This window comes from Peromyscus leucopus, chromosome 18 (assembly GCF_004664715.2).
Source record: "Peromyscus leucopus breed LL Stock chromosome 18, UCI_PerLeu_2.1, whole genome shotgun sequence".
NCBI lineage: Eukaryota > Metazoa > Chordata > Mammalia > Rodentia > Cricetidae > Peromyscus > Peromyscus leucopus.
Genome location: NC_051078.1, coordinates 15,044,748 through 15,072,638, shown reverse-complemented (window position 1 = coordinate 15,072,638; position 27,891 = coordinate 15,044,748). Strand labels below are relative to the sequence as shown.

At 38.1% G+C, this 27,891-nt stretch overlaps 1 protein-coding gene across 2 annotated transcripts in view; it reads left to right on the top strand.

The window, feature by feature from the left end:
• The window catches only part of Zfc3h1 (zinc finger C3H1-type containing), a 57,163-nt gene that overhangs the window by 5,478 nt on the left and 23,794 nt on the right, over positions 1-27,891 (top strand). The window contains exons 2-14 of one of the 2 annotated variants that reach the window (XM_028877965.2): positions 883-1,299; positions 9,320-9,384; positions 12,233-12,434; positions 13,158-13,381; positions 15,658-15,778; positions 17,481-17,578; positions 19,877-20,086; positions 20,233-20,397; positions 21,900-22,037; positions 22,775-22,896; positions 23,193-23,342; positions 26,860-27,034; positions 27,516-27,647. In XM_028877965.2, coding sequence (XP_028733798.1) covers positions 883-1,299; positions 9,320-9,384; positions 12,233-12,434; positions 13,158-13,381; positions 15,658-15,778; positions 17,481-17,578; positions 19,877-20,086; positions 20,233-20,397; positions 21,900-22,037; positions 22,775-22,896; positions 23,193-23,342; positions 26,860-27,034; positions 27,516-27,647 — 2,219 coding nt within the window. Of the gene's footprint in view, positions 1-459; positions 1,300-9,319; positions 9,385-12,232; positions 12,435-13,157; positions 13,382-15,657; positions 15,779-17,480; positions 17,579-19,876; positions 20,087-20,232; positions 20,398-21,899; positions 22,038-22,774; positions 22,897-23,192; positions 23,343-26,859; positions 27,035-27,515; positions 27,648-27,891 lie in introns of both variants that reach the window. The other variant, XM_028877967.2, reaches the window with a different exon arrangement.

Here is a 27,891-nt window from a genome sequence, read left to right as displayed (position 1 = left end):
TTTTAAAGCAGAACTATTGATTTTTAAGTTGAATTTCATTTAGTTTCTCAAATATGTGGTTATGATTCCCCTCTTTGAATTGGTTGTCAGGAGTTTGAAATCCTTGTTGGCCGTTTGTCCTGTTAGTAGAGAAGGCATGTGTTAAGTTACAGCCAGTGGAAACACAAGTGGTTTAATAAACTACACAAGTTACCGGGGTTGTCACTTCTTAACTTGCAGAGTGAAATTCATATCATATTCATAAATTGTTTGAAATTAAAAAGTGCATTTTGAGTAACATTTACAATTTTATTTTTTGTTATATGGCTTTTCTGTTAATTGTGCATGTGTCAGATTTAGCACATGATGAATTCTCAATTTATTATGTATTAGTTTTTAAAGAAATGTCTCTTTCATAAATTACTAATTGTCAGTGTTCATTTTTTTTATTATTTATTTTTCTAAATTTGAAATGAGAAGAAACTAATAAAAGAGAAGATTCCCTCCTGACTATCAGAAGTGTAAATTGTCAACATCTGTGACAAAACCGTTTCTTCCCCCTTCCTTCCGAAAGCATCCTTAACATCCGTTCGCTTTGGGTTTTCCTCATCCTTACAGAAGGAAGGATGCCACAACCTAACTGGTTGGACTGCCTGTGGATTCAGCTGGTAATTTCTGACACTAATGATTTTGTAAGTGGACTGTTTGTATGGATACTTGTTAAATTGCAATATGGGCACATAAGCAGGCGTTAGCAGCACATATGTTAAATGGATTTTAGTAATTAAAAATATCCGTTCATCTTGAAAAATTAAGGGAGAAAAATTCATCTATAACCTAAGTATTTTTGTTAAATTTAACCGGAAAATTTTTGGAAACTGGTTTCCTTAATACGCTGTTCAGCCAAAAGTTTTGGAAGATCTCCATCAAGAAAACAGAATCATTCGTCCAAAAGTGAAAACTGTGCGGAAGAGACTTTCGAAGATTTGCTTCTAAAGTATAAGCAAATACAGCTGGAACTAGAGTGCATCAACAAGGATGAAAAACTCGCTCTGAGTAGCAAAGAAGAGAATGTGCAGGAAGAGGCTAAAACACTGCATTGTGAGGACCAAACGAGCACTGATAATGCCAGTATTACAAAAGACTCAAGTAAAGAAGTAGCTCCCGAGGAGAAGACGCAGGTCAAAACTTTTCAGGCATTTGAATTAAAACCACTCAGGCAAAAACTGACTTTACCAGGGGATAAGAACCGGATGAAAAGAGTGAAAGATGGAACAAAGCAGCTATCCTTGAAATCCAGCACCACAGATGCTAGCCAAGGTAATGGAATAGCGATTCGAGTTCGCTCTGTTAAATACGTTTTGTTTTTAAAGTGTTTGGTCACAACAGTTTAAGTGTGCTTCAGTACTTAGAAGGATCCCAATTTTCTATCAGTTTTTTTTGTACCTTCATTATAGGTCGTCTTATTACTTAATAATAGGTTTTGTTCACTAAATATTGTAGTTGAGGCAGGGTTTCACTCTCTAGTCCAGGCTGACCTGAATCTTGCCTTGTAGTGGTCCATGCTGGCCTAAACCTTGTAATCAATCTGCCTCAGCCTCCTGAGTGTTGGCATTGCAAGTGTGTGCGTGCCACAGTTCCTGACTTGTGCTGATCTTTATTTTTGTTTTTGGCCTGGTTTGCTCTCCAGGACTTAAAAATGTGTTGAACATAAGTGATAATAGTGAGCACCTTCCTTTCCTAATGAAAGCATGATACTTCAGTGTTTTGTAGATTCTAAGTTTTTTTTTTTTTGATTTATTTATTTATTATGTATACAGAAGAGGGCACCAGATCTCATTACGGGTGGTTGTGAGCCACCATGTGGTTGCTGGGAATTGAACTCAGAACTTCTGGAAGAACAGCCAGTGCTCTTAACCTCTGAGCCATCTCTCCAGCCCAGATGTCTAAGTTTTTAAGGTTTATTGGGTAAATAACTATTCCTACTTTGCAATTTTTAAAGTTGTGAATATATTTTGAAGTTTAACTATCTTTTTTGTCACTATTGATGAGTTTTTAATTTCTCTTAGTATAACAAATTATATTAATTGATTTTTGTAGTGTTTCAGTGCTTTTCTATACCTGAATTAATTTATATATATTGTTTTTAAAAATCCACTTAATATTTTCTTTCCTAACATAATTTATATGCAGTAAAATAGACGTTGTAGTCTATAATTCTCTAAATTTTGACAGATGTTGACAGTTGAGTAACCTGGTAATAATCCTCACCAGCCATTACAATTGAGATGCATCAGTTCTCTAATATTTTTCTTGTTCCCGTGTGTGATGTTTGTGTGTCATCAGCGGTCTTGTAGGACAAGCGCTTTACCTACTGACTCATCTTGTTATCCCTGTTCCTTTAATACTTAACAGGGCTCTTAATCTTCAGTCCATCTGGTAACCACTGATCTGCTCCCAGGATTTCCCAGAGTAACATAAATGCTATCATACAGCTATTTTATTTATGTATTTATTTTATTTACTTTTTTGGTGGTACAGAGGATTGAACCGATGGCCTCACACATGCTAAGCAAGCCTTTTATCTCTGAGTGAGATTCTCACTTATCTTTACTTTCTGTTTTGTAATGGAAATAGGCAGGGCCTCACTAAGGTGCTCAGTAGTAGCCTTGACCTTGTGATTCTCTTGCTTAAACTTCCCAAGTCACTGAGATTGCAGGCTGGTTCCATCAGGCCTGCCTGCTGATTCTAGGCTTTTCACTTAGCACACTGTTTGAAATTCATCCATGTAGGTCTGTATATCATTCCTTTTTTAAAAAAAGATTTTATTTATTAATTATGTATAGTGTTCTGTCTGCATGTGTCCTTGCAGGCAAGAAGAGGGCACCAGATCTCATTACAGGTGGTTGTGAGCCACCATGTGGTTGCTGGGAATCGAACTCAGGACCTCTGGAAGAGCAGTCTGTGCTCTTAAACAAAGCCATCTCTCCAGCCCCCCCTCTTTATGCTGAGTGGTATTCCCTGTATTACTCTACAGTAGTTTATGCATGTGGTAGAGGGATATTTGCGTTTTAATATAAATAAAAGGTTGGCTGGTGGCTCATCTGTGCTCCTAACCTTTAATTTCACCCCCACTTCCTGTTTTCCTTGCCAAATTTTAATGTATGGTTCTGATACCTGGAAAATAAATTGTGGATAGTTTCCAAGTTCTTCTGTGGAATAGTTTAAGATTAGAATCATCCCTGGAATATTTAAAAAAAAAAAAAAAAGAATGTATTAGTGATAAACAGAACTACATGAATGAATTTCAAACAGTGTGCTAAATGAAAAGCCTCAAATGAGCAGGCAGGCCTGGTGGTTCCAGCCTGCAATCCGAGTGACTTGGGAAGTTGAGGCAAGAGAAATGCACACACACACAAATTGCCACCTTATGGTAGATTTGTCTGTATGTTAAGACAGAGTTAAGTCCTGGCGTGTACCAGGACTTCTGATAAGGCCAGCATATTTCTGTGGGTGACTGTGTCATGCATATGGGCCTGCTTCATAGGTACAAAGAAAGTTCTTTGCCACAAGCTGCATCCCCCAGCTTGTATTTCCCTTTTTGCTTTAAGTAATGCCAAGTTGAGAAGTTTGACAGTAATTGTTCTTTCTTTTTTTAATTTTAAAACAAGGCGGGGGCGGGGGGGAGGGGCAGTTATGCATGCAGGTTTGCACATGTGCTGCTATAGTGCATGTGTAGAAGTTAGGGGACAACTTTGGGGAGTCATTTCTCTCTTTCCATATTTGTATGTGTTCTGGGGATTGAACTGAGATTGTCAGGCTGTGAAGCAAGTTTGTTACCCAATGAGCCATCTCAGTATCCCCAAAACTCATAAGATATTTTTTTCCCAAATTAGAATTCTATGTTGGTTATCTCACCATACTGAAGATAGTTTTTTGCTTATATTGTTGATTTTAAAAAACCAGCTATCATTCTTAAGAATATTTAATTTGAAGGCAATCTAGCTTTCTCTAATCATTTGGAAAAAATCTTTTTTTGTGTGTTTGATAGTATATAGTTTAGTGTTGATTGTAGTTTTTATTATTATTATGCAGCTTGGGATTTGTTGTGCTTCTTGATTGTGAATTTGATCTTCCATTGTTTCTAGAAAAAAATACTCTATGTAGTTACATGCTATGCTAATATCTGTTTTCTAGAATTCCGTATTGATTCATGCTGTAGTCTGTCATTTCACTGTATTTTTCCTGTCTCTTGGTTTAGTCATAGGGGTTTATCCCTAGAACTCCGCTGCGTAAATTCTGGCAAGCTTCCTGTGCTGTGTCTTTGATTTTGTACATTCTCTTTGCAGTCCTGTTCAATCTGCTTTAAGCCCAGCTCTTCAGATTTCTGTTTCAGTTACAGTTGTTGTTGTAATATTTCCATTTTTTCTAAAATCACTTTTACTTTTCTCTCATAACTGAATAAAAAAGTTTATTTTTTTCTTGTGTATCATTGTTTTCAAGTTGTGTGTTATATAGCCCAGTCTTTTCTCAGATTATTTTGGCTAAGTCTGGCCTTGAACTCCTGATCCTCCTGTCTTTGCCTCATAGGTAGGCCTCCTCCATACCCAACCCAGCTTTCTGGGATCAGTTTTTATATTTGAAGTTTTCAAGGCCACTCATTGGTATAAATTTGTAAATGAGAGTGATGACTGCTTTTGATTACATATTCTAAAGTTCTTCCCTTCTAATAAGTTACAAGTGTCAGCTATTTATAATTTCTGTGAAGTATAACATAGCAGGATAGACAAGTTCGTTATGTGTGAATGCTTGCAGTAATTCAAATGAAAATTCAAATTTGACAAGCTGGCTTCTGTGGAAGAAGAGTCAAGGAAACCAAAAAACCACCCAGTGCTTATCTGGATCATTAGTTATATGCATAGATGTTTCTGCACACATACCTGCTCTTTCCTTTGCTCAAGAAGACTGCTGTCCAATGCCTTTTCCCGTTCTCAATGGTTCTTTTAAACTTTCATATTACGTGTGAGCTTGCTCTTATTTGATGTAAATAAATGAATTAAAGTCAATTCCATCTTTTTACTTCTGTATCATAATGACACTATCCATATTAATTTTTCATTTAAATTCTTAAACTCAGAGGAAGCAGAGACCTTCTTCTTGTTTGTGACCACTTTGTTTGATATGCCTGCCTCTTCTCTGCTGTTTTTCTGCTTTATTTTTAACCACTTTCACTTATGGAGATACTTGGAAAATATTTGAGATTTTTTTTTTTTAATCTTGAAATTTAATCTCCTCTTTTTTTTTTTTTTGGTTTTTCGAGACAGGGTTTCTCTGTGTAGCTTTGCGCCTTTCCTGGAACTCACTTGGTAGCCCAGGCTGGCCTTGAACACACAGAGATCTGCCTGGCTCTGCCTCCTGAGTGCTGGCATTAAAGGCGTGCACCACCACCGCCCGGCATGTCTTTATTTTTTTGAGATAGGATCTCATCACATAGCTCTGGTGACTTGCTATATAGTCTAGGCTGGCTGCAGTTTGCCAGCTCCTGCCTCCCATGTGCCTTTTAAAAGCAGTGACCATTTTATTAGTGGTACATGAAAAAAAAATAGCTCAGAAAAAACGGTAATGCATTTTTACATACTAAATGAATTTTTAAAGATGCCCTGTATTGTAATGAATAAATCATTTAACTTTGAAAAGGACTGGAAGTGTGCTTGTAGAAGTCAAAGTTTGGAAGTGTTTACTGTGAAGTAGAGCAAGGAGTGTTACTGAAGTCAGACGGTGTGAATGGTATAGCTCATAACACACTGAGATTCCGGTGTGGTAGAAGGGTGTGGTTTGTATTCCTATATGACTCAGATCACTTGGGCACAGCTTTATATGTTTTCTGTTTTCTGTTTTTAGAGATTCTCTTACTGTTGCTTTGAGATGAAAATCATGTATAGGTAAATGTGAGATTTATCTTGGGCTAAAATATTTCTTTCTTCCCATTTTCCTTTCCTCTCTTCTTTCTCTCCACTCCTCCTCCTCTCCCGTTTTCACCTCTTCCTCTTCTTCCTCTTCCTCTTCTTGTCCTCCTCCTCTACTGAAGATAGTACTGTGAACATCACACAAGCTAGGCAAGTAATCTAAAATACCAAAACTCCCAGCTTTCACAGTATACTAGTGCACCATTCATTTTGTACTGAAGAAGCTTTTTTCCCCTTTTCCCTTCTCTGTACCAGGATTGAGCTCGGGGCCTTACACATGCTGAGCAAGCTCTCTATCACTGAGCTATACTTCCAGCCCTCTTTATACTATTTATTTTGAAGTAGAATCTCACTGGGTGTCCAGGGTGTCTTTGAACTCATTTGTAGTCCAGGCAGGCCTTGCATATGTGATCCTTCTTGCTATAGCTTTCTAAGTAGCTGGATTTCAGGTCTGGAACACCTGGCTTGACTAGAATAATAAAAAAAAAAAAATTTTTAAAGTCTTAGAGGAAAAGAAATCTGCCTCAGATGTGATGATTACTCTTGTTTGCTTTGTGTAGGGTACTTGATGTATTGAATAATCTGTATATTTTTCACCAGTGGTCCATCTGAGCAACTAAAGTAGGATGTTTAGAACACTAACAGGCATGGTATTATGGAGAAAATAACCAACTAACGAGGACTATGGGGATCCAGCCCCTCGATAGTCCCCTCCCAGGGTCCGCGGAAGGCTCTATCAACCAGCAGAGAATCTTTAGGGTCGGTAAATCAGTCTACGCACTCAGAGTTCTTTGATCCATTCGCTTTAATTCCTCTGGCATAACATCCTTTATACACAGCTTCAGTTCTGTTCTCATGTTTAGCTCCTTTCTTGCCTGATTTCTCTCTATATTTATCTACTGTCCCCTCTATGTTCTATCTTAATTCCTTCATCTAGTTCTGTCCCTTCTAGGTTCCCATCTATCTATTTCTTTCTCCCATCAGCTTCTCTCCCATCTCCTTCTCTCTCATCTGGCTCTTTCTCATCTTGTTCTTTCCCATCTGGCTCTTCCTCATCTTCCATCTCGTTCCTCTAGTCCTCTCTTTTAGCTCTTCAATCTAGTTCTTTCCCATCTCAGCTCGTTCCTCTCAAGTTCTTACCCATCTCGTTCTTCCATTCTCTTCTCTCTTCCCCGTCCTGTCCTCTGCTTTACAGTTATATATCTCCCTAAAATCACAATCCTCCCCTCCACCCAAGACACTCAGCCTGAACTTCCTCAGGCAGTGATTGTCCGCTATCAGGATCAAATGGAGGGTTGATAAGAATTACAAAGAAGGGCACTAGTTGTTAATTACCATTTGTGACCCAAAGGGGAAGTGACTAATGAATCAACTAAAGGCTAAATATGGGTAATATCTAAGAAGAGGGGTCTTACGTGCACAACTATAACCTTAAATGTGTTTGGTAAAGGATGTTAAAAATCTGTAAGTTGCTAGGTCAATGGGAGAAAATAAAACTGTCTTCTTTTTTCCTGTGGCTCCTATCTGTCCAAGCTGTCTGCCGTTTTTCTGCAGGGTGGGGGAAAGTGTGCTCAGTCTCTAGGCAACCTGTGTACAGCTAGATGCCTCTGGTGATACAGGGAGGCTTGAACTGGGAGTTCTGGCTGAGCATAGCTGTTAGCACAGAAGTTTATCTAAATATTCCTAGAAGTGGTTAGGTAAGTAGTTAGAGGTCTATAAAGTTAGTAAGGCTGTAAGAAAGAAGGGTCTAAGCTAAATTGTGTAAAACTATTACTTAGTGTCCACCTGGCCTAGGCGGCGTCCTCTTGTGAATTTACTGTAAGTCAGGAGACTTGTACGTGGGCTGCTATCACTTGTTAGTCCTTGGAAGTTGGGCGCCCCCCTGGGTGGTGTCTCCTTGTGGAATTTAAGTCAGGAGACTTTTAGGTGGGTTGTTATCATTGTTAGTCCTTGGCAGTTGGGCGTCCACCTGGGTGGTGTATCCTGTAGTCCTTGAAAGTGGCCAAGGGAGATATCTGATTCCAGAGAAAGCCTTTCCCTGAGGCTGTTCTCCAAATTACCTGGAATGTGTATGTCCAGAGAGTGCTCAGTCTACACTGTTAGTCCTTCTTAGGGAAAAGTCAATTGGGAAAGCTATGAAGGCACACATGATTTTCATAACAGAATACAGCTGATATATAACAAGCCAAGTAACACCAAAAACTCCTTGGGATTTGGCTTCCTCTGGAGGAATTCCATGATCCCTCCAGGTAGTGACTTTGCCATAACCAGCTGAGTTCTTATGATATATTCCTGCGGCCCGCAACAACCAACCATAAAATACTAGGTTTGAAATTTAAGCCTGCAACTCTTTTTTTTTTTTTTTTTTTTTTTGTTTTTCGAGACAGGGTTTCTCTATGTAGCTTTGCGCCTTTCCTGGAACTCACTCGGTAGCCCAGGCTGGCCTCGAACTCACAGAGATCTGCCTGCCTCTGCCTCCCGAGTGCTGGGATTAAAGGCGTGCGCCACCACCGCCCGGCCAAGCCTGCAACTCTTGAGTGTTAACTTGGTTAACTGAAGCCTTTATCTCAGTACTACGGTAGCTGTTGGTGCTATTACTGTATGATCCCTACAACTGTTGCAGATTTAGGACCATACCCTAGAAGTCTGGGTTCACATAAATGCTCTGGCTTGTGTTCTCCTAAATAAATAGTCAGCTTTATAATACAGAAAGCTATAGTTTAAGTATTGAGTTTATTTTAAATAAAATTTGTCATTGTAGTTCCTGTTTGGTAATTAGGCTTTGCTTCGTTTATCTACTCCATAAGTTCTGTTCCTATTCTAAATAATTATTTTTAGTTCTAAAGCTATTTTTATCAAAGTATCTTATTTAATACTTGTACTAGCCTTGTAACTTTAGAATGATGGTACAAGCTTAGTCAGATCCATATTCTCATTCTGTCTGTCTCTCTGTCTGTGTTGTATGTGTGGTGGCAAGAGGTCAATCTTGGGTGTTCTTCAGGATGATCTAGTCTGTGGTCTCAGTGGGACCTGGGGCTCAGTCATTGCTGGCTGGCTGGCTAGTGAACACCAGCTGTCATCCATCTCCATCTTCCAGTGCTGACGTTACAAATGGAGTTCACCACTCCTGGCTTTTTATGTGGTTTTAGGGTCCTAACTTAACTTCTCATACTTGTGTGTCTACCATTGTATAGATGAAGATACTTCTTCAGTCCTTCATTCCCTTTAATATAGCATTCTTTCATTTTGGTTGAGAGTCATGAAAACAAGACCATAATAATGAAACCCTTTAAAATAATTCCTGATTATTATATAGTGTTGATTAATTGTGGCTATATTTTGGAATATTCAAAAGATGCTGTTTTATTTTAAAGGATTAGAAGATAAAGAACAAAATTTAACCAGAAGAATTAGTACCTCCGATATTCTCTCTGAAAAGGTAAGACTCTGCTTTGTGGGATTGAAACTCTCCGTATGACCTATACTTGCATTGCTATAGACTGTTCTTTTGTTTTAGAGACTTGATCTCATTATGTAGCTCTGGCTGGTCTCAAACGTGCCTTTACTTCCTGATGGCTACGAGTGCTGCTGTGTGCTACCATGCCCAACTTATTTATAGTCTATTATTTTGAAATTATTTGGACATTCCGGAGAATTGTCTTAAGAGTTCCTTTCCACTAAAGTCTATAAACAATTAACTTGATTTACAATTTATATCTATAGGTGATCTTTTTGTTTATCATTTTTTAAACTTTTAATTTTGATTCAGAATTTATCTTCCAGGTTTTTTTTTGTGTGTGTGTGTGTATGTGTGTGTGTGTGTGTGTGTGTGTGTGTGTGTGTACGTACACATGTACACTTTATCCTATATGAGATGTTTTGGAATTAGGTAGACTTTGAATCACATTTTAGCTACTTTTCTTACTATATCAAAGAAGTGCTAAACTGAGTGAGTTCTTTGGCCTTTGTGTTCCTCTATTTTCTCTAAAATGAGTTTAATTGTCTTGCATTCTCAGGGTTGTTGTGAGGCTTTAATAGAATAAAGTACAGAAGTATCAAACATTGTTTAAAATGTGATACACATTGAGTAACTCAAGCCTTTTCTTTATTATAGATCTGAAATATTTGCAATTTCTTCTATTGTGATTTCAGTTTGTTGTTATGAGTAAACTGAAATGATTCAGAGTCTAGGAAAGATGGTCCTGAATTTAGGAAGGATAATGTGACAATGAGTACACACTCATAAATATTTGTTTTTTAATATCCTCACAGTAACCATATGAAGTAAGTTGACATTATGTATGTTTCATAGATGAAGTAAGATATGTTTGGGTAGGTTAAATGACTTGCTTAATTTGCATAGGAATTAGATGTCAGAGCTAGAAGCCCTACTTCAGTGATCTTGGTTTTGAGTATCTACAAGTACCAAATATAGTTACACCACAGAATCAGTGATATTTTTTATTTCATTCCAGGGGGAAGAGTTGCAAAAAGTAATCTCAGTAAAAAATAACTTTTCTGTTAAAAATCTAAATCTATATTTTCCAGTAGAATTTTCTATAAGTGAAAATATTTTATAGTTACACTATCCAGTGTGATAGCTATTGATAACAGCACACATGCTTTTTAAGAACTTAGTTTGAACTGTGGGGCTGGAGAGATGGCTCAGCAGTCAAAAGTTCTTGGTGCTCTTCTAGATGATCCAAGTTTGTTTTCAACGCTTAGAATGGGCACCTCACAACCATCTGTAACTCCAGCTTCAGGGGATCTGACACCCTCTTTCTGGCCTTTGAGGGTATCTGTATACATTATTTAGAACCCATTGTGGTAGTACAGGCTTGTAATTTCAACAATCAGGAGATTGAGTCTGTGAATTCAAGGCTAACCTTACCTGTGTAGTGAGCTCAGACACACATGGCTAACTTGGGCTACATAGTGAGCTGAGACAGACAGCTGTGGTACTTGTAGTTTTCAACAGTGGAAAGGTGAGGTTATTAGCTAGCATTCCCTCTTTTCCCTATACTTACAAATCAAAATAATTGGAGTATAGGAAAAATAGAATTACATAATACCAATTAGAAAAAGTTAAGTGGGTCTTAATGTATTGGGATATGAAACTATTTCTTGTACTGCTTCATATCTTTAAAAGAATTCTCCAAACATCTCAAATCCATGAATACTTAAGAACTGTTTAGAGTAGCTTGGTATTTCCAGTTACAATTCAGCGGAAGTATGTAGAGCAGGCTAATTTTCTAAAGCCACTTCGGGTTACACTAGTAATAAGTTCTGGTGAGCTGTTCTAGAGTGGCTAGAGAGACAAGATTTTCAGTGTTTTCATTGTAAAGAGGAAAGTAATGCTTGTGATAATTGGATCTGACATAAGTGTTATAGTATATGCATATACTTAAACAGTACAAGTACTCATCAGTTTATACAGTGTTTATGTAGCAGTTAAAAATTTGAAAGGTAGAGTGAAAAAAATTAGGGAGTTACTTTAGTAGGAAAAGCCTTTTTAAACCTTTGCTTTTAAGATATCCTATTTTAGGCTGGGTGGTGGTGGCGGCGGCGGCGGCGGCGGCGGCGGCGCACGCCTTTAATCCCAGAACTCGAGAGGCAGAGACAGTTGGATCTCTGTAAGTTCGAAGCCAGCCTGGTCTACAGATTGAGATCCAAGATAGGCACCAAAACTACAGAGCGAGATCCAAGATAGGCACCAAAACTACATAGAGAAACCTTGTCTCAAAACTGCCCCCCCTAAAAAAAAGTATCCTGTTTCAGTTTCTTTGATGAAAAGTGGTTATTCAAAATATTTTATAATTCAGGGAACATACATACTTAGAGCATAAAACATTCAAGTGCAAACTAATGGGTACATCTTTTTCCACCTGCAATAATGTTAAGAAGTTAACATGATCCTTGGTATTGTTTTTGCTGTGCAGTCTGATAAGTACTTCATTCTTCATCCTGGCTTCTTGCTGTCAACGTCCCTCTTTGAAGCTTGTGTAGCTCCTTAAATGGTGTCCAGCTCTTAACTTTCCTCTTGCTTCATCTTTACATATTTACATACAAACCAACAGTTTCTACCCATTGATCTTCTGTTTGTGGTATAAGTCTTGGGTTATAGAAAGTAAATGAGTTTTTCTTATTTTATCCATATTTTCCATTTAAATATTTGTTTTAATACTAACTTTAAATTTTAATTAACTTGGTGAAAGATTCAGCTTGGCAGAATGTTTAACATTAAGTAATAGACTTTCAAACTTGTAACTTTTCCCCCTGTTTTAAAGAAACTTGGTGAAGATGAAGAGGAACTGTCTGAATTACAGCTCCGTCTTCTGGCTCTTCAGTCGGCCAGTAAGAAATGGCAACAGAAAGAGCAGCAGGTGATGAGGGAGAGCAAAGAGAAGCTGACCAAGACGAGAGCTGTGCAGCAGCAGAGGGCGAAGGCCAGCACAAAAGTGCACTCAGCCAGAAAAGCGAGCACCGCAGGTGAGGCGGCGAGTCAGTCTGTCGCTATTGTGCCATTGAACCAGTACGTCTTGTGCTATCTAGTTCTTAATTCGGAGACTTAAAAAATAACTTATTTCTCTTAAAAACAAAAATTGAAAAGAAAAATAAGACAAAATTTTTCTTCCCCCAAAAGACACCCCCCCCAAAAAAAAAAGCCAAAAATTGCACAAAACCACATGGAGTCTGTTTTTTTATTGGTCAACTACTCTTGGGCCTGGAGCTGGTCGAGGGGGAGGAAAAAGGAAAATATAAAGGTGGTTGGGTAGGAAGGTGGGTAGGATCAAAGAGGGGAAAGAATATTATGAAAATGGAGGGGAAAATTGAATGAATATTTCATTTTATTTGTATGGGTATTTTGTCCCATGTATGTCTGAACCATGTGTATACTTGGTGCCTGTAGAGGGAGACGAAGACAGGAAATCTCCAGAATTGGACTCTCAGATGATTGTGAGCTGGGAATTGAACCTGGATCTTCTTGCTCTTAACCACTGAGCCATCTTTCCAGCCCTATAATTCAGGGAGTTTTGAGTTTGAGAAAGTACGAAGTCCTAAATTGGAAGATAATGCTGTTATAAATAGAATTTAGGGAGACCCAGCTGTATACATTAGCTGACAATATGAAAATGTTTAAGTCTCTTCTGACTTAAGAAGTCTTAATGCTTAGTTACTAGATAGTGACATTGCTGTGTTTTTCATGGGAAGCTAAACAAGCGTTGAGGAAGCAGCAAACAAAGGCGTGGAAGAAACTCCAGCAGCAAAAAGAGCAGGAAAGACAGAAAGAAGAGGACCAGCGGAAACAAGCCGAGGAAGAAGAGAGGAGGAAAAGAGAAGAAGAAATCAGGAAAATCAGAGACCTTTCCAATCAGGAAGAACAGTACAATCGATTCATGAAATTGGTTGGTGGGAAGAGGAGATCAAGAAGCAAAGTAAGGGGTATAGAACTATCACACTGAAATGTTCAAAAACTTTACAGATATCTTCATTCATTCATTTGAGGGTTGGTAGACAGGCGTGTACCATAATGTGGTCATGGAGATGCAACTCTGGTCTTGTGCTTAGCAGCACATGCCTTTATCTATGGAGCCATCTTGTTGGCCCAGAATGTTCATATTTAAGTATTTTGTTAATATCATTTCAAAGATTCAGTCAGCTAAGGAAAATTATAGATACCTTATGTTTGATAGAACTATCTTTTTTTCCTCTGTATGTGAGGGAATGTGTGTTGTGTGCACAAGTGTATGCATTCTCACCCTTCAAGTGCATGTAGAAGCCACAGGTTGATGTCAGTATGTCTTCTTATTCTCTTCTCCACCTTACATTTTTGAGATATGGGGTCTTACTGAACCTGGAGTTTACTGTTTTGAGTTGGCTGGTTGTCAAGCTCTAGGATCTGTCTCTGTTCTCTCGTATTGGGGTTACAAGTGTGTATCACCATATTTGGCTTTTTATCTGGGTCCTATGGATCCAAACTCAGATTCTCATGCTTGCATAAGAAGCCTTTTATCCACTGAGTTCCTTCCATCAACCCTATAAATAATTCTTGGGGGAATAGTAAGGTATAATTGGAAATGAATCCTCCCAGTCGTAGATTATAAGAAATGAAAACTGAAATTTTGGTTAACCAAAGCCTGTATTTCAGCTGGGCCTGGTGCTGTACTTCTATAATCTTTACTTGGGAGGCTAAGACAGCATGATCACACATTCCGGCTTTCTTGAGTAACTCAGTGAGACACTGTCTCAAAAAGTTACAAACGAGCCTTCCAACTCGACTCTGCTTTTAGCATTTTGATCATCTTCGATTTAGAAAAAAGGGTTATTAAATTATAGTAAGGTTGCTGGGCGGTGGTGGCACACGCCTTTAAACCCCAGCAATCGGGAGGCAGAGGCAGGTGGATCTCTGAGTTGAAGTCTAGCCTGGTCTACAGAGTGAGTTCCAGGTAAGACTCCAAAGCTACACAGAAACACTGTCTTGAAAAACCAAACAAACTAACAAATAAATAAATAATTACAGTAAGGTCCTATTATGAAACATATGAAAAAATATTTCCTGTGGGGACAGCGTTAGATTAGTAGTTTATTGTTCACTATGTAAAGTGATAATTGTGGAGGATAATTGGTATATACTAATTTAAAATATACTGTCTTCCTATAGTAATAACTTTATTGCTGCTAGCTATTTTATATTTAGTCCTTAACATTATTGACAATGACTGAGTCAGCCATTACCTTTATGGGTACTGTCAGGAGAAGTAAGATGGAAGAGTTAATGTTTGACTGAGTATGACCAGTGACGATGGTTTTGGAGTTTTAAACTTTTAAGAATGTTAAGAATATATTATTAAGAGTATACTATTAAGAATAAACTCATGAGTTTACTAATTAAACATAAAGAAATTGAAAAGGTAAGAGTTAAGGAGAGAAATGAGAGGAAGCTTTCTTTAGGCAAGGATTATAATTACTCATAATTAAGACTTTACAAATAAAATCTTTGTCTAGAGATAAGTATTATATTATTTGTATGTTATCTTTGCATAGTTTTTTTTTTTTTTTTTTAGTTTTTGTCATAAACTCTGCAAGAAAAACATAAGAAATAAAAATCATGGCACATAAACATGCCAATCCACAGTTGATAATTTTCAGATACTGTTGGTTTATTTGTAACTATAATGTTCTTGACTTTTCTGTGTATGAGTGTTTCCCTGTGTGCATGCCTTGTACCACTTGCATGCCTGATGCCTGTGGAGGCTAGAAGAGGGCATTGGATCCTTTAGAACTAGACTTCGAGTTGTGAACTACCATATGGGTGCTGGGAATTGACCAGCGCTCTTAACCACAGAGCCATTTTTCTAGCTCCAATTCTTGACTTTACAAAATATAAACTGATATTATAATCATAATGCAAAAATGACCATTTTCCTTCTAGTTTCATGCCTAAAACCATAACTGCATAACTGTTGGAAGGACTTTGTGATTTCTTTTTATTAAGAGGGACCCCATTTACTTAATGGCTTAGATAATGGGGGAATTCATCTGTATAGATAACACTTGGCTGTCATAGACACCTTCCAGATTGCTGCCATGGGCAGGTCTCATAGAGTCATAATAATTTTGGGTATTGGTCCCAAAAGATAATTATCAACTCTTTTGTGATAAGTAACCCAGAATAGCCTTTGTTGAAACTAAGAAAATATTGTATGCTTAGTCCTCAGATCCTGACCTGAGGAGATCCTTGGATAAGCAACCTGATAGTGGAGGAGGCATTTATCAGTATGATAACTATGAAGAAGTTGCGATGGATACAGATAGTGAAACTAGTTCTCCAGGTAGGAGTCAAAACTTGGAAACATTTTGATAATCACAAATAAGCTACTCCAGACCTCCAAAGAAATGTGTAAAGTGAAAAAAAATGTGAAGGTGAGATTTACTGGATTTTCTGTGACATGGTAACTACTTAGAATAAACCGTGAATGGATAGTTTTAACCTTAAGTTTTAAGTGAGAGGCTTAAATGTCTATTGAGCATTTGATCTAAAATAGGAAGATTGTGGGATTAAAGTCATGAGCCACACTTCCAGCTCAGGCAGTTTTTCTGGATACTCAGATGTGATTGACCATGAGAGAACTGTTTTCTTACTAATACTATACACCTGCACCTGAGACAGAACAACAATACAGTGGACTTTGGAGAAATTGGAATGTTTAGGAAACTGATGATCTCTCCCTGTGGTTATGTTGTAAGACCAAATCAAAACTAGAACTCCAGTTCCATGAATCTAGACTAGAGAGAAGACAGAAATACATGATTTATAGATGTTTTAGGACATTGTTTTAGCTGATGTTTGATAATCTTATATTTTTGATAAAGGAAAGGTTGGTCTTTTATTTTCAGGTACTTGGAGGTGATTTATTGCAATTCTGAAATATTAACAACACTTAACTCACTATAACCCGTAAAATAACTTAATGCATGGTTTAATACTTTCATAAAACTTTTTTATAGAGAAAACATACTTTCAACTTTGTCCGATTGTAACCTTTTTTAGTATTAGGTATTTATCATGTCTTGTTCTCCCTCCCTCCCTCCCCTTCCTCCCCACTCTTCTCTATCCTCTTAGTTTTCTGAGATAGGGTCTTTGTGTATCACCCAGGCTTTCCTTAAATTTCCTGGGCACCCCAGGCTGTTCCTGAAACGGATTCTCCCTTCTCTATTTCCCAAGCACTGAGACTGCAGGCATGTGCACCACATCTGGCTGATCCTTAGAGTTTTCAGGATAGTGTAGTTAAGATTAACCAACATTCTCAGATGTAGGCTGTGAATCAACTGTACAAAAGTGCAATGATGTCTCTGTATTGACTTGTGAGACAGCTAGGAAAAGAACTCAGTCTAAAATGTGAAAAAAAAATTCTGTTGGTTGCATATAGTACATAGTCCTCACCCTTAGTTCCATTTCAACTTAAAATCATGTTCTTACTTTCCTTAGCACCATATTAAGGGAGAAATGGAGTCATGGTGTTTCTCTTTTCTCCCCTAGGGCCCTTTGACAGAATTCAAGAGAATTTATGTCATCATTTTGTAAAAATTATGTTAAGGGAAAAAAAGTGCTCTATTCTCTGTTAGTACTATTAATTAGACTTTCCACATCCTAGTGAAGTACAGGGAAGTTGCTTCTCTGTTTTGTTTGAGACTGTGTTTCCCTCTATAGCCCAGCTGGCCTCAGACCACGCATCCTCCTGCCTCAGCCTTCTGAGCCCTGGGATTATAGGCATATGTTACATGCCTAACAAAAGATGAATTTTGAGGAATTAAATTTCATCTTAAAGATAACATTTAACTTTATGACGCAAGAACAATTTTATATAGTTAGAAAAGGATGCATAGAGGTTTAGGATTTTGTCATAAGCTTATAAGGCCTGATTTGCACTCTGCTAATGTATTTATTTCCTTAACGCTTACCTATACATTTTATATGTTCCTGCCGAAACATTTTATTAAAACTTCTGTTGAATTTTGTTCCCTTCTAAACAGCGCCTTCACCAGTACAACCACCATTTTTCTCTGAATGTTCATTGGGGTATTTTTCTTCAGCACCATCTATTTCTTTGCCTCCACCAGCTCAGGTTTCAGTAAGTAAAGAAAATGACTGTGTGTCTTGTAATTTGTTTCATAAAACTGGCATGAATTGCTTGCTTTGAAGAGTGCTTAAAAAAAATCATTATCACTTAGTAGAATTAATAGCAGAAATACGAAGAATTAAGCAGTTGATTGTCTAGCTATTCACTTGGTAGATTTTTTTTTTTTTTTAACTACAGCTCATTTTAATTCCATTTTGAATTCAATTCTTCTCTTTGCTTCTCAAATAATTGCTGCTCAGGAAACATTCCACAGCAGAATAAAAATTGTGACTTCTGTGGATTTTATTTTATTGGTTTTTTTGTTTGTTTTTTTTTTTTTTTTTTTTTGGTTTTTTGAGACAGGGTTTCTCTGTGTAGTTTTGTGCCTTTCCTGGATCTTGCTCTGTAGACCAGGCTGGCCTCGAACTCACCAGATCCTCCTGCCTCTGTCTCCAAAGTGCTGGGATTAAAGGCGTGCGCCACCACCGCCCAGCCTCCTTTTTGTTTTTGTTATTGTTTTTGGTTTTTTTTTTTTTTTGGTTTTTTCGAGACAGGGTTTCTCTGTGTAGCTTTGCGCCTTTCCTGGAACTCGCTTTGGAGACCAGGCTGGCCTCGAACTCACAGAGATCCGCCTGCCTCTGCCTCCTGAGTGCTGGGATTAAAGGCGTGCGCCACCACCGCCCGGCTCCTTTTTGTTTTTAAGGCAGGGTTTCTACATAGCCCTGGGTGTTGTAGAACTCAGTATATAGGTAAGACTGGCCTCCAACTCAGAGGTCCTCCTGCTCCTGTTTTCCAAGTGCTAGGAAGATTTAAATAGGCTGCTTACTCCTTTTTAGATAACCATAGGTACTTTTTTTTTTTTTTTTTTTGGTTTTTCGAGACAGGGTTTCTCTGTGTAGCTTTGCACCTTTCCTGGAACTCACTTGGTAGTCTAGGCTAGCCTCGAACTCACAGAGATTCGCCTGCCTCTGCCTCCCGAGTGCTGGGATTAAAGGCATGCGCCACCACCGCCCGGCCCCATAGTTACTTTTAACTTGAAAATCAGACAAAAGAAACATATTATCTATAATAATTAAATCCTTCCACCACTTGGACTCTGGGGACTGCTTTAACCCATTGGGCCATCTTGCCGGCATCATCTTCAAGGAACTGTCAATCACCCTGTGTTTGTTTTGACACAGGGTCTTGCTCTGTATCCCTGGCTGGCCTGTAATTTGCTATTCATTTAGACAAGAATGGCCTCAGAGAGGGCAGCCTGCCTCTGAGCATTGGGTTGCAGGTGCCTGCCATCACTCTGGGCAGTATCAGCCCAGTTTTTTAAAAAAAGAAAAAGGGAGGAACCATAAATAAAGGTTCTGCAGTTACTTCTAGATTTCGAGCATCTAGATATCAAACAGTATCTGCTACTAGGTAAGAACCTTTCCATTGAAATTTTCCCTGGTAAAGGTGTGATATCTTCCAGTAGAATTTATTGGAAAGGGAAATTGAAATGATTTCTATTGAGAACAAGGAATGAATGAGCTAAAATGTGAGGAGAATTACTGGAAAGTCTTTGAAGCAAAACATCCAAAATAAGGGGTTTATAGGAAATCAGGTTTCCTATGTAATCGCTAAGAAGCCATTTTTTTTTCACAAGGATTTTAAGGAATGCTATGCAGGTGCTCTGGGCTCTTATTCTTATAATCTCTTTGATTTATATTTAATTTTAATGATACTTAAAATTTTTATTACTACATATTTTAATTTGTTAATATTTTAAATGTAGCACTAGGCATGGTGGTACATGCCTTTAATTCCAGTGCTTGTGAGGAGCATGCAAATAGATCTCTTGAGTTGGAGGTCAGTCTGGTCTACATCGTGAGTTCCAGGCCAGTCAGGGCTACCTAGTGAGACCCTGTCTACAAATACACACATGCTTTAACTTGTTTTTACTTTTAGTGTTGTTTTTAACTTGATTTCATCTGAAGGGAATGACCTTGTCTAATTTGATTCTTACACCTTCTAGAATTTTAAATGTAGATAAGGACAGGAACAGAGGTGTTTATATTTGTATAATTGCTATGGAATTCATAAATGTTTCAAACATTATTTGCAAAAGTACCATTTTCATGCTTGAATATTAAATTCTGGGTTAGCTTTGAATTATACATATTATTAACATCACTATACATAATACTCATTAGTATACATAGAAAAATTAAAAATAAGAATATATACCTTTTCTGATTTAATATTGCTTCAGAACTGTTTGAAGTTAATAAAATCTGATTTAATTTTTCTTTTAAATTATTATTTCTTTAACAAACTCAGTCTGTGCCATCTCTGAGCCAGCCTTATGGAGAAGGCTTGTGTGTTTCTCTTGAGCCTCTACCTCCTCCACCGCCTTTGCCACCTCTTCCCCCTGAAGATCCAGAGCAGCCTCCAAAACCACCTTTTGCAGATGAGGAAGAGGAGGAAGAAATGCTCCTTCGGGAAGAATTGCTTAAGTCTCTAGCCAATAAAAGAGCTTTTAAGCCGGAGGTAATTTAGAGCCTGGCCCTCTAGGTGGCGCTCTCGCACCTGCCGTTGGGGCGGGTCTGCTTTTGTCTGCCTGTGTGAGTGAGGCTTTAGTGCTCTCAGGCAAGTGAAGTCTGGTGCGATGGAAATGTTTATCTTCTTCTTCTTAGGAAGCATCCAGTAATAGCGACCCACCTTCACCTCCAGTCGTGAACAGTTCTCAGCCTTTGTCCAGAAGCAATCTGTCAATAGTCAGTATTAATACAGTGTCTCAGCCTAGGATACAGAATCCAAAGTTTCACAGAGGACCTCGTCTTCCACGAACTGTGATCTCGGTAAAAACAAGCATAAGACAGTACCGTTCATACAGCTTATGAGAATTTTCTTAAAAGAATATTTTCACTGTCATGTCACTGCCGTCTAGCTTACTTATATGCAAAAATAAGTTCCTATATAGATACAAGTTAAAAATGGTAAAGAGGTGTGAAGTAAGAGCAGCATGTTCACTTGAAGATTGGTAGAATTTGGTAATGCTGTGTTTGAGAATGTATCCTCAGAGTGTGGTAGATGTTTTTTCCTCTGCTCTTAAAGATTATAAATTGGCCCAATTTCAATCTTTTCTGGTGTTATTTTACCGAATGGATATCTAAAAATTTTTCTCTTTGCACTTTAAAAAAAGTGTTTTTAATAGGATTGGGAATTAAACCAAGACCCTCACCCACAACAGGCAAGCACACTGCCACAGAACTATATCCTCAGACATTTTAAAAAATTTGGAAACAAGGTCTCACTAAATTGCACAGGGAGGCCTTGAACTTGATAATCCTGCCTCAGCCTCCAGACTACTAGGAATTGCAGGCCTATGCCACCAGGCCAGGCTGTTTCTCATCTTATTTGTAACTTGTTCATATTTTCACCCAGAGATCAGATCATACTATAATGGGAGAATTTATGACCTGAGTCTGGTGATAACCTGCAGTCCCAGCTTGAGTGTGAAGTCTGCCTGTGCTACACAGTATGACTCTGACCCACAAAACCGGAGACTAGGGATGTGGCTTGCTGATAGAGTGATTTACCTAGTATGAACAAAGCTCTGGGGTCAGACCCCAGCACTAGAGAATAAAGTTGAAATGACAATTTTTAAAATCTTATTTCCTGTTGACTTTAGAGGAAAATAAATAGAGCAAAGTCAAGTTGAAATTTTGCCATTTAAGTAAAGTAACTTTGGTCTGTCAGCCTATATGTGTAGTTACAATGTCTGCAAAGTTTTATAAATGATTTCTTTGCCCTTTAAGAGTTAATTTAAATTGGAGTGTCTTTCTTTATAGAAAGACAAAAATTGTGAAGATTATAATAATTATAGTAATATTGGGAAAGACAAAAATATAGACTGCTTCTTGTGCTTGCATTATAACCCATATGGGGCTATAATCATAGACTGTAACCAGAAGATGCCACCATATACTATGTAGAGTTATTTTTGTGTGTTGATATACAAAGAATTTAAAAGGCTTGTCCAAAGCTATATATACACTTAGTTGTCACAGAGTAATGAAGAGAATCGAAATGCTTTTCCTGGGGGCTGGATGATTGCTCAGTGGTTAAGAGCACTTGGTACTTCTTAGGGGACCAGAGTTTGGTTGGCAGGACCTATGTTACGTGCCTCAAAACCACTCCAACTCCAGGAAATTGAATGCCCTTTTCTGGCCTCCAAGGCCACCTGCACATACGTGTGGCATACACACAGACACATAGACTGACAAACACACTAATTATTTTAAAAAATGAAAACACAAATGCTTTTACTGCTGTGAATAAAAATTACATTGTTTTGCAGCTTCCAAAACATAAATCAGTGGTTGTAACCCTGAACGATTCAGATGACAGTGAGTCTGATGGGGATTCTTCCAAGGCAACCAATAGTGTTTTTGGTGGATTAGAGTCCATGATCAAAGAAGCAAGACGAACTGCTGAGGTATGTGCTGTAATTAATGCTGAAAGCAGTTGAGGTGTTGGCACTCATTAAAGTTAATTTTGTTCCTGAAAAATTAGATCTTAGAGTGAGGGCAGTGCTTTATGGGGAAAGTTTTGTGCTTTTACTACTTAAATAATGAACCGTCTATTGATTACATAGATTTTTACGGTTTTGAAAATTCCTTCAGTGTTTCTAATTACTCCCTTTTCAAAGTAGCAAAATGGGTTCATTTTCTGTATACAAGGGAGATGTGTTGTTGTCCAGTATTGTGTTACATTAACTAATAAAGTCTATAGTTTAAACCCTTCTAGGGTTTTTTCTGTTCCAGTAGTTGGTCAGATATGATTCAGTTCAATATTTTTTAAAGGTTTTGACTGGGCAGATTATGTAATTGAGTTATGTAAGCTAGTTGACAACTAGCTTCTTTATTTTTTCTTTTTCTTGTCTCCCCCCGCCTCCCCAACAGGGGTTCTCTGTGTAGCTTTGGTGCCTGTCCTGGATCTCGCTCTGTAGACCAGGCTGGCCTTGAACTCACAGAGATCCGCCTGGCTCTGCCTCTTGAGTGCTGGGATTAAAGGCATGCGCCACCACTGCCCAGCAGCCTCTTTATTTGTCAAAAGAAGAGGGAGGATATTAATATATTTCTAAATATATTAGTATATACTGGGGTGTAAAATATAAATACTAGTGTAGAATTTTTGAAAGCTGTTCATCTGGTTGACTTAAATACTTTTTAGCAAGCTTCAAAACCCAAAATTCCTCCAAAATCTGAAAAGGAAAATGACCCTCTGCGGACGCCTGAAGCTTTGCCTGAAGAAAAGAAGATTGAATATCGATTGCTGAAGGAAGAGATTGCCAAGTAAGGAAGATTTTATGTAATTCATTTTAGGGGAGATGTTTGCTAAAGTCACTTTTGTCTGTATGTAAACTATGGCTCTAGAATATGAGCAATGGTGATTTTATCTTAGTTAGGGAGTCAGTGTTATGATTTCCACATGGAGAGGTTGGTTATCACCTGTCAATGTAAATACAGCAAGGAAAGCACAGAACTGCACTGTTAGCTTTGCATGCCAACCTGAGTCTGTCATGTGCATGTATTCTATAAAACAATATATTTTAAAGAACTCTGGCCTAATTCATCTCTCTCAAATTTAGTCGTGAGAAGCAGCGGTTGATTAAATCTGATCAGCTGAAGACAAGTTCATCGTCCCCAGCAAACTCGGATGTGGAAATGGATGGGATTGGTAGAATAGCAATGGTTACTAAGCAAGTTGCAGATGCAGAAGCAAAGCTTAAAAAACACAAGTGAGTTTCACTCAGTGTCTGATTAAATATGTCATGTATCTGAATGTGCCTAGATTGGAGGGTCTTTGTCTATATTTATACCTGCATATATCATTATTAATTACTCTAGGATTATGGGGACACACACACACACACACACACACACACACACACACACACTTCAGAGGCAGACAGGTTACATTCCCTCCCCACTAGCCTCTTAAGAACTCCATATAGGGATGTGTTGGGTACCTGGACAGGAGTGTAGATGTGTGAGGGGAGGTGTGCTGGGCAACCCCTGGATCATGAATTCTTATACATGGTAGAACTATAGCAGCTACTCCTTCTATTGACTGACACATTTATGAAAAGTAATTAATATTTCCATTAGAGATACCAAGACCTTAAAGGAAGGTTGGCAGATTGAAACCTAGCTAAAATTACTCATTTTAGAATCTCTTAGAATCTCTTCATTGGAAACATGTTTTTATTTTTTTAGAAAACATATTCATATAACTTATATTGTGATGTATGTGTATATTTAAATTTATTTTTGAGGTGTATGGAGCTCTTAGTAGCCTGGAATTTGGTGTGTAGATAAAGCTGGCCTCAGGTTTCAGGCACTCTAGTGTGAGATTTCTCTAAATTTTTTATGGACGCACTTAGTGCTATGAACTTTCCTCTTAGCACTGCTTTCATAGTGTCCCATAAGTTTGGTTATGTTGTGCATTCATTTTCATTGAATTCTAGGAAGTCTTTAATTTCTTTATTTCTTCTTTGACCCATGGTGATTCAGTTGAGTGCTGTTCAATTTCCATGAGATTGTAGACTTTTTGTAATTTCTGCTGTTTTTGAATTCTAACTTTAACCCATGGTGATCTGTTAAGATACAGGGAGTTGTTCCAATTTTCTTGAACCTTTTGAGATTTGCTATTTGACCAAGTATGTGGTCAATTTTAAAGAAGGTTCCATGAGGTGCTGAGAAGGTATATTCTTTTGTGTTTGGGTGAAATGTTCTGTAGATATCCGTTAAGTACATTTGAGTCATAACATCTGTTAGTTCCCTCATTTCTCTGTTAAGTTTTGGTCTGGCAGACCCTTTACTCGGAGGTAATGTCTGCCTTTGAAGTTGAGGTGTGTTTCTTGTATGCAGCAGAAGGATGGATCCTGTTTTCGTATCCATTCTGTTAGCCTGTGTCTTTTTATAGGCGAATTGAGTTCCTTGATATTAAGGGATATTAATGACCAGTGATTATTAGTTCCTGTTATTTTTTCATTTTGCTGCTGCTGGTGGTAGTATGTGTGTGTTTCCCTTCTTTGGGATTTCCAGGTGTGTAATTATCTATTGCCTGTGTTTTCGTGGGTGCAGCTAACTTCCTTGGGTTGAGTTTTCTTTCTAGTACTTTCTTTAGGGTTGGATTTGTGGATAGGTATTGTTTAAATCTGGTTTTCTCATGGGATATCTTGTTTTCTCCATCTACGGTGATTGAAAGTTGTGCTGGGTGTAGCAGTCTGGACTGGCATCCGTGGTTTCTTAGTGTCTAGGACCTTCTGGCTTTCAGAGTCTCCATTGAGAAGTTGGGTGTAATTCTGATAGGTCTGCCTTTATGTTACTTGGCCTTTTTCCTTTGCAGCTCTTAATATTCTTTCTTTATTCTATATGTTTAGTGGTTTGATTATTATGTGGTAAGGGGACTTTTTTGTGGGGGGGTCTAGTCTATTTGGTGTTCTGTAAGCTTCATAATTCTTCATAGGCATGCCCTTTAGATTGGGAAAGCTTTCTTCTATGATTTTGTTGAATATATTTTCTGTGCCTTTGAGCTGGAATTCATCTTCTTTTATCCCTATTGTTCTTAGGTTTGGTCTTTTCATGGTGCCCCAGATTTCCTGGATGTTCTGTGTTTGAATTTGTTGGATTTGACATTTTCTTTGACCAATGAATCTATTTCCTCTATCATATCTTTAATGTCTGAGAGTCTCTCTTTCATTTCTTGTATTCTGTTGGTTATGCTTGCATTTGTATTTCCTGTTTATTTACCCAATTTTCCATTACCAGAATTCCCTTGGTTTGTGTTTTCTTTGTTTCTTCTATTTCAGTTTTCAAGTCTTGAACTGTTTCCTTCACCTGTTTGTTTTTTTCTTGACTTTCTTTAAGGGATTAATTGACTTCTTCCAATTTTTTGTTTGTCTTTTCCTGTTTCTTTTAGGGATTTTTTTTTTATTTCCTCTTTAAGGGCCTCTATCATCTTCATAAAGTTTTTTTTAAGGTCGTTTTCTTCTGCATCATCTGCATTGGGATGTTCAGGTTTTGCTCTTGTAGAACCATTAGGTTCTGGTGGTGCCATATTGCTCTTTATATTGTTGAATGTGTTCTTACACTGCCATTTACCCATCTGGGTTTGGGATAATTACAGGTACAGGTGTTGATTCTTATGATGTCTTTCTTGAATGGGTCTTTTGTTTCTTTATTGTCTGTTTCCTTTATTGTCTTTTGGCCTGAATGACCAAGGGTTCTGGTGGTTGGCTGGTTGTCAAGTTGAGTAGGGTTGTCTCAGCTGAGGTTGGTGGGGGTTTGTGTGCCTAGATACAGCATACTGTCCAGTTCTTCTGGCTGGTGTGGGTTGTGCCTATGCCTATGGGATCTGTTCTTCTAACTGGTGTAGGTTTTGCCTGTGCCTGTTCTTCCATCTGGTGTGGGTGGCACTTGTCTGCTGATGTTGCTGGAGAGGACTGTTCATGCAGAGGATGCTGGGGTAGGTGGGATTGGGGAGCAGAGTGGGTCTGTTCTTCCAACTGGTGTAGGTGGAGCTGGTGTAGGTGTAGGTGTAGGTGGAGCTTGTGCCTCTAGAGGCTGCTGATGTGGTGGTGGATCCGGTTGTCCAGGGCGGGAGGATGAGTTTGTGGGTTTGGGTGGCACAGAGTGGGTCTCGTGGGTTACAGAGTCCAGTGAGAAGCAGCAGTGGTGGAGCGCCTGCCTGAAGGACGCTCATGTGCTGGCCGACTGCTGGGACCGCGCCCAAGGACTTTTTACAGACAAGCTTCTAAGTGTTTGTCTGTGGGTCATTAAGGAAAAGGAAGGAGTAGGTGTTCATAGCCTCATTTCTAACATTTCTGATCCTGGTATTCTGGTATTCTTTTTGTGAATCATGAAAGTGAATGTAGTTGTGATTTTTTTTTTTTTTTTAAACAGGAGCAATGCAAGGCAGTATGAGATCTTATATACAGAACATGTTCTGTTTTCCTTCTGACCAATATAACTAGATATTAAGTATTTTGAGCACAGTATATTCTGAAAGTGTTTATAAGTGTATTTGGTGTTGGTATTTGTCTTGTGCTAAACTGTATTTCATAGCATGGAAGGTACATCTTTAGTTTATGAACGGAAGAACAGTTTATGTCTCTTTCAAATTCTAACTTGCATGTAAGATTAAAAATTCTTTGAATGCATTATTATATTATTACTTTTAAATTTCTCTGTTTTGATGGTGTCAAACTGCTAGTTTAGGAAATAATAAGAATTTTATTATTTACCACTCAGGATTCTCTTGATCAAAGATGAATCAGTTTTAAAGAATCTAGTACTGCAAGAAGCCAAGAAGAAAGAGTCTGTTCGAAATGCCGAAGCAAAAATTACAAAACTTACAGAACAACTTCAAGCAGCTGAAAAAATCCTCAGTGTTAACAGGATGTTTTTGAAGAAGCTCCAAGAACAAGTAATGTTCTTTTTAAAAAATTAAATACTGTAGTTTTTTGTTTACTGCATTTTAAAAAAAAGAATTGTATTTTTATTCCTAATGTATGTGTCTGGTGTTTGCCACATGTGTGCTGATGTTCACCAGAGTCAGGTGGTATCCCCTGGAACAGCCCCACTTGGGGGCTGGAGCTGAGCTCCAGCCCTCTGGACAAGCAGTTAACTGCGGAGCCATCTCTTCAGCCCCCAAACTGCATATTTTATAGGGTGTGTGTGTGTGTGTGTGTGTGTGTGTGTGTGTGTGTGTGTGTGTGTGTGTGTGTTCGTGTTCCCTCTAAGGCAAAGGGGGAAAAATTTGAACTTACACCATCAACATATATGTAACCTGTGGTCTCTTATCGAGACATACTGTTAAGGTATTTTTACTTTGATAATGCCTCTAAAGCTATTGCGTTTGAGAGGATATTTCCTAGGATTTTCAATGATACGTTTTCTCTTTTCAGATTCACCGAGTTCAACAGCGTGTTACCATTAAGAAAGCTTTGACTCTGAAGTATGGAGAAGAGCTTGCTCGGGCAAAGGCAGTGGCCAGTAAAGAGCTAGGGAAACGCAAGCTGGAACAAGATCGCCTTGGAGTAAGTTGCTTGTAGGAATATTTTTGGCGAGTCGGTTTTTTTGTTTTTAATGGTCCTTCTAAACTAAGAGTTTAAACTAAATTAACTCCAACTTTGCTGTAAATTCAGAGAACAGATTGTATTAATAGTCTCTATAAAATCTAGAGTATATTTTAATGATACCTACATTTTTGTATGCTTTTAAAATTTATTTTGCATTGGCTTTAGTTTTTGTTGGTCACAGATTAACTAGCAAATGTATGTT